This window comes from Squalius cephalus (genome assembly GCF_949319135.1).
Source record: "Squalius cephalus genome assembly, chromosome: 22".
Taxonomy (NCBI): domain Eukaryota; kingdom Metazoa; phylum Chordata; class Actinopteri; order Cypriniformes; family Leuciscidae; genus Squalius; species Squalius cephalus.
Window position 1 is genome coordinate 27,427,734 of NC_137143.1, and position 7,048 is coordinate 27,434,781.

Sequence of the window (7,048 nt, forward strand, 5' to 3'; positions counted from 1 at the left end):
GCAAAGCGCCCTCTGGTGGACACTATTTACTTTATAACGAACCCTATAAACTAGAAGCTTTGCTTCCACTGCACTCAGTTCTGTTTTGGTTTCCAAATCCAGTCTTTAGAATTGATGTTCGCACTTTCATTTTTTATTAATTTTTTTATGCGATGAAATTAGATTTAGTTTGTTGTCAACATACAATATTCATTGTTGTCAATATGTTTATTATTCTCTAAATATTGTTTTTTATATCAGCTGACAGTGAATTTAGACACATCTCCAATTTCATAAATGTATCAATTTTTTTATTGCTGTTCGTTGAGAAAAAAAACTTTCTTAATCAGTAAATGTTCTTGTTTAGCATCAAACATCCTTTAAACAAGATGAGTAAATTAGATTTGTTTTCAGAGAAATTACGTTGAATTACGATTATTTTTATTACCCTGTTCACAAATTATGCTTTATTATTACAATTTTTTAGTGGGGAAAGAATAATTTTACTGGAAAACAAAACAAAAATCCTGAATATTATCACGGAAAATTATTTTCGCAGTGCAGACTACAAACTACTTAACATTTTTAAATCGGATTTTCTTAGATCATGTGTTATGTCTTTTTTATCAACATCAAACACACATGCTTACTGACAAACAACTACACATAGTTGTGCTATATCTAAATCTTATATACATTCACTAATAATTATTCTTATTCAGTAAAAAGTGTTCCTAAATTTCACTCCAGAATGTTGTTTGTTTTACATCTGTTGTTTTGGAACACAGCATGTCATCTTGTCACTCTCATTCCCTCTAGCTTGAGAATTTGGTGTACTACAACCGACTGAAACATTCAAAAATAGTCATCAGTGATTTCCATCTGGCAAAACTGGAGAATGGACTCATCAAGGAGCCGTGTGGAACCCCAGAGTATCTGGGTAAGAAGCTCTTAAAAACAGGCTAAACCTCTTTGAACACTCATGGGGGCAGATGTAACAGATGGTCTTTGTTGAGGAACAACGAAGATTACAGAGCGAGCAAACAGAATTTTCTTACAAGATTTCTGTTTACATGGGCATAAATTGGTAAAATTAGAATAGCGAAGAATGGTAACCAGAGCATTTATGTTTCTGTAAATGATTTGACCTCCTCTTTTTTTCAACCAGCCCCAGAGGTTGTTGGGAGACAGAGATATGGCCGACCTGTGGACTGCTGGGCTCTTGGTGTGATCATGTACATACTGTGAGTGTATTCTCCTATAACCAGGAGCTCATAATACCTTTATTTTCTTCTACTCTTCCACACTTAGACTTTTGATTATCAGCTGAAGTGGCTGATAATCTGATGTAAAGAACCACCCACTTTGACAAGAATTGTCTGTTTTAGGAATACATTTTAAACTGATGATACTGCAGTAATAGATTAGAGTAAATAAAGCTGTATCTAATTCACATAATGTTGCTGCAGTCTCCACAAAATCTGTACAATAATTTAAAAAATGCCAATATTGTGCTCATTTTATGAGCAATATGCATCAGACAGTATGTCAGCGAGTCTACCACTATCCAGACCCTTCTCACAGTTTGTAATGATTTTCCTCATCTCATGCACAGACTCTCTGGAAATCCTCCATTCTACGATGAAGCAGATGAGGATGACTATGAAAACCATGACAAGAACCTTTTCCGGAAGATTCTTGCTGGAGACTATGAGTTTGACTCACCATACTGGGATGACATTTCAGACTCCGGTACTTTTACTGAAGAATACTGATAAAACCTCTCATGCTTAGTATAGCACAAACTTCTCTTTTGTAAACCTTGATTTTAAAGACATGATGTGAAATGTTGGTTGTGTTTACTGGGTTAAATCTTCCATTTTGTTGATCCGCAGCTAAAAACTTAGTGTCACGTCTTATGGAGGTGGACCAGGACCAGCGATTGACTGCACAAGAAGCCATCAACCATGAATGGTACTTATAGTATCAATATACTTGACAATTACTCAATATATTGGCATTCATAACTATTCAGAGAAGGTTTTGGGGTATAAAATACAATTCAAATGTCTGGGACCAGTAAGATTTTTTAAAATGTTTTTCAAAGAAGTATCTTATGCTCACCAAGGCTACATTTATTTGATCAGAAAAACAGTCAAAACAATATTGTAAAGTTTTAGTACAATATCAGTTAAAATAGCAGTTTTCTATTTGAATATTTTTTAAAACAATTTATTCCTGTGATGTCAAAGCTGAAGTTTCAGCAACGTTACTCCAGTCTTCAGTGTCACATGATCCTTTTGATCAAGTTACTCCATCCTTACTGAATAAAAGTATTAGTTTCTTTCAATAAAATAAATAAATCTTACTGACCCCAACCTTTTGAATAGTAGTATATATATCTATGAACAACTTTCCAGGCCATATAATAAGCTTTCTTGTACTATTAAAGGATATCTGGAAATGCTGCTTCCGACAAGAACATCAAGGAAAATGTGTGTGCACAAATCGAGAAAAACTTTGCAAAAGCCAAGTGGAAGGTAATTTCCTAAAGCATTTTACCCTCAATGACACTTTTGTGTTTTAATTTTTTTTTTTAAGTTGAGTTTGTCTAAATGACATCACCTTCCTGCAGAAAGCCGTACGGGTCACGACCATGATGAAGCGTCTCAGGGCACCAGAGCATCAGACGGCGGCAGCAGCAGCAGCTGTACCAGAAGTGGCCAACACTGCAGCTGAAGCTCAGGAAAACCCCCAGGCTCCATCTGAGGCCTCCACAGCCCAGTCGAGTACTGCTGAAAGCCACTCTGCCAGCACAGAAGCCCCTGTTGTGGAAGCAGTGGCCGCTGCCGCCCCGCCACCAGCTGAGCCTGTTCTCCACGTCCCAGAGCCCGAACAGCCCGATCCCACATCGCGATGCAACGGAGAAGCTTTAGACTCCCTGCCGTCGGACACAGGGGAGGAACAGAGCGGTTAATCTCGCTACCTCTCCCACCTGCGTTTAGCTCCCGCACTCTTGTACATAAGCAGCAAGCATGCTAATACTGATTCCACAGCACATAGCATTAATCTCAACACTTCTAAAGGCCAATTCACACTGCACCGAGATAATCCGAGAGACAGCGACAGACGCTTCATCAGGTGTTGTTGAATCAGTGTGTTTGATTGGCTCTCGTTTTTGCTGATTGAACATGTTGAATCTGCGTTTGACGGATGTCTGAGAAGTGGCGTACTTTAATATGGTGGTTGTCCACGTTGGTCGCCGTCTGTCCATGCAGTGTGAATTTGCCTTTAAACATTTTCCAGCAAGCATTCTCGTTTTCTATTGAATCACAACGCCGTGTGACGCATATCGAATGCTCTGGCCACTTTAACTTTGCGTAAAATAAGAAAAAAGCTGTTTTCTGCTTACATTAAGCCAAGATTGGAAACTTTAGCACTGATCTGCATACATGCTTTAGGATAGATAATCATTGTAGGCCTCATTTTATAGCTACTTTTATTTTATTGCATTGCAATTTGTTGACATCTGTCTTGAACTAGTCAGAGGACCACAGAGACACAGCTTCATGTGCAATGTACAGTTTCTGTAAATAGCTTACTTACCTCTGTAGATTAGACGTAGCCAAGAACAGCATGCTTTTTTTCAAATCTGCTGTTTATGACACACATGTCCAGGTAACTGACACATTCAGCTTCAGCTTTACATGGACATTTCATGTCTTGATCGAACACGCACTCACGAAACGTTAAGAGGATTCATATGAAAAATACTTTTACAGCAACTAAGGCGGCTAAATTCATCTCGTAATGGTGTTTTAGTGGTTGAGACGTGTGGCCCAATAAATGGAGCAGAGTAGGTAAGCATAACTAATACCTCACATCTGCTTGGTAGCTAGCCACATGAACAGTGGAAAATGTGTTTTGTTCTTATAATGTATTATATACTCATTTGCATACATTGTACATGTTTTGAATAATATACCTTTCCATTTTAAAAGTACACAGCCACACACAGTGATCTTTGTTTTTAACAGGATTTCATTGGAGGCTTAAATGTACAAGTTACAGTGGCCATTTTATGCCTACTCTGAGACGCTTTCGTTGGGCTGAATATTTACTCATAATCTTTATATATTTTTCTTGAACCCAAATCTTTTTTGAATTGCAAGTATATAATAGGCATCAGATATTTAGGCCGTGGTATTAAGAAGCATTTTCGTCAAGTACACTAAATACAGGTGCAAACGGGGTCTAAAATGTTTTGAGCTTGTCCACTTTCGACCACTTCCAGAGGTGGTCAAAAACACATTCAAACGGATTGCTTTCGTAGTGTAAACACTCATGTGGTCGAATGTGTTCGAACAACCAAAAAGGACCTCCTACTCTCCGTCTACTGACCTAACATGTATGGGAAGCGCGCTAGCCAGACAGGATTTAAACTTTGTCGGCTGAAGACAAATATTCTCTCACCATTCAAGATTTCTAACACACAACTCACAGCGTTCTCTGTTCTTGATCTCTGTTCTGTGATAGTCTTGCGGCTATCAGAGCAAAAAGGAACGCCGCTGCTCTCTGTATGTTTTTCTGTCATCTCTGGGCACATTTATATATAAATTGCACAAGCTTATTTCGTCCATTAGATCAAAAGATCTAAAGAAATGTCCATTTATCTGCCCATAGACCCCTCCTTTCGAAGAAGTCAGGACAGAAGTGGTTGAAAGTGGACAAAAGAGACTAATTAAAATACCAGGTGTAAACGGGTATATGTCTCCCTCGTCTACTTGTGATCCAGTCGACCAAAACGCATCTTAATACCAGATGTAAATAGGGCCTTATTTATAGTCATTCAACCCTTTGCCACCTTTCTTTTAAGAAAGGCACATTAGGTCTTATAACAAAAAAGTCTCAGTGACAAGTATAGAGTGCTGCAGGAATGAGTTCGAAAACCCAGAAAAAAGTTAGCATTTTTGCACTTCAGATCGTCCCCAAATCAATGTTTTTTGAATGGGGTTTTTGTTACTCGCCTGAAATAAAGTCTGTGGTTAACAGGCTCAAGATATTTTACATGGCTAAATGGGACTAGAGGTTTCCAGGGACATTAATGGCCTGTTAACACCAAGGATGATAACTGTAATGTGTTTTAATAATCGTTCTAATTCTATAACAGTAGGGAAGTACACCTCACAATTACAATGATAACGACCGTTGGAATTACTTTCAGAATAATTTTTTTTTTCAGCTGACTAATAATAAACTTTGATAGCCAATCGGAATCCATTTTAAAGACTTTAAGGAGCTTTAGCATTTAGAGCAGTGTTGTTGTAGACGCTAATATAGTTATCTTTATAGTTATCATAAATGGTGCGAACGGGCCTTAAACATTATACCGAGCAGGAAACTTTACAACTTGTAGATTTTTAAGTCAATAGTCAATAATTTTATCCATTAAAACTCATCTTTGATAATCAAAATGACATATTTAAACGTTTTTTTTCCTGTGAAAATATTTGATCTCTGAGTTAGACAGCTGCCTTCTAAAAATCAGCATCCCTAGATGCTTTAAACATCATAGAAAGCCAGTTGAGAAAAGCCCTGCACTCTGAGGGGACTGGTTATTTTGAGACGGTCTTAATTTTTGTCTGTGCCGTCTTAATTTTTTACACGATTAGGTTGTTTTGTTTTCAGTATACAAACATATTTTAGCACAGAGAAGCGGCAGGTATAAGGATATATAGGATTACTAGAGCTTAACGAAAGCAAAATCGAAACGGTTGACCTCTTTATATGAGCAATAGTCTACAACTGCGATACTGTGATGCTACTGTCAATGTCAGTGTCCATGTGAACACTCTCAATTTCTGATTAGACTGTCCTCCATTGAAGTTGACAATAGTGACGTCATTCTGGAAGGACGGGAAGGTCAGGACTTGAGCGGGACAGATGAAGCCAGTGCACCTAATGGTGGTCCTATTATTTAGAACTTGTCATACAGGAAAGGTGAACGAAAACAGTGAGTTTCCCCTCCAGTGGCCAACGATTTGTAATTGTTGTGCAGTGGTGACAAGCTGTAATTTTCTAAACATCATAGGAGTCAGTGGAGGTTTGACTGAAGAAGGCCTTGATATGCAATTATGCTGTCAGTGCTCTATTGATTTCATAATGATGCTCAGCATGGGTTGCCACAGGTTTCTACTGAAGTCAGCTTTGATATACTTTAGATCTCACGTGTGTCATTGTCATTTTGTAGCTTTCATTTCTCTTTGATCTTATAAAATGATATTTCTCTTCTAAAATCTGTCGCATACCTTTATTCGTTCTATCTACCCTGAGACTTTGAGATGTCATTTGTTTTTCTGTCTTTGATTTCGTATAAAAGTTCAAAAAGCGCAAACTGATAAGATCTAAAATAAAAAAGTAGAAGTAATGTTTCATGTAGGTCTGAAAAAAAAAATGTTTTTATAGCATTCATGTATACTAAAACCGCAACTAGATACTGTGTTACACAATTCAAAGCAATTTTTTTAAAATAGTGCTTCACTATTGCCTTTGGTGTTGGGTGTCTGTTGATTTCCTCATTCTCTCAGATGTTCTTCTCAGTTTGGTTGACTGTGAACCTGTGAATACACTGAGGACTGGCCTCTCTCCACTTTAACCTCTGTATTCTTCAAATCACTTTCATGCTTTCAAAATAAACACATCCTTGAATGATCATCCATTAGTAGTCGTAGTTCTTTGTTGTATGCAACAAGTAGTGTTATTCATTTTAACATGCTTTGAATGTGAGACTTTGAGAGTTAGATATGATGTTGTCAAAAATCTCAAAGAAAATCACCTCAGGTTATTTTTAAAAAGTAGACAGTCACATTATGGGCTCATGTGCACAGGGCTCCAAGAGTGATTATTTGCAACCCATTCTCACTCGCAAGGGAGTTACAGTAAAGCATAGCCTATAGGATATACCTGTTACTCCAGCAGAGTTCTTCACTTATATGGGCAAAATAATTGTAAAATCCATATGCATATACAGACTTTTATATAAATATTTAGCCTAAATAAATGGCAGAAC

General features: G+C 37.5%; 1 protein-coding gene across 1 annotated transcript in view; it reads left to right on the top strand.

Moving 5' to 3' along the window:
- The window catches only part of camkvb (CaM kinase-like vesicle-associated b), a 42,143-nt gene extending 35,451 nt beyond the window's left edge, over positions 1 to 6,692 (top strand). Inside the window, exons 6-11 of the mRNA XM_079856842.1 lie at positions 799 to 919; positions 1,148 to 1,223; positions 1,595 to 1,731; positions 1,875 to 1,953; positions 2,432 to 2,519; positions 2,615 to 6,692. Coding sequence (XP_079712968.1) covers positions 799 to 919; positions 1,148 to 1,223; positions 1,595 to 1,731; positions 1,875 to 1,953; positions 2,432 to 2,519; positions 2,615 to 2,956 — 843 coding nt within the window. The 3' untranslated portion in view covers positions 2,957 to 6,692. The remainder of the gene's footprint in view (positions 1 to 798; positions 920 to 1,147; positions 1,224 to 1,594; positions 1,732 to 1,874; positions 1,954 to 2,431; positions 2,520 to 2,614) is intronic.
- The last annotated feature ends 356 nt before the right edge of the window (positions 6,693 to 7,048 follow it).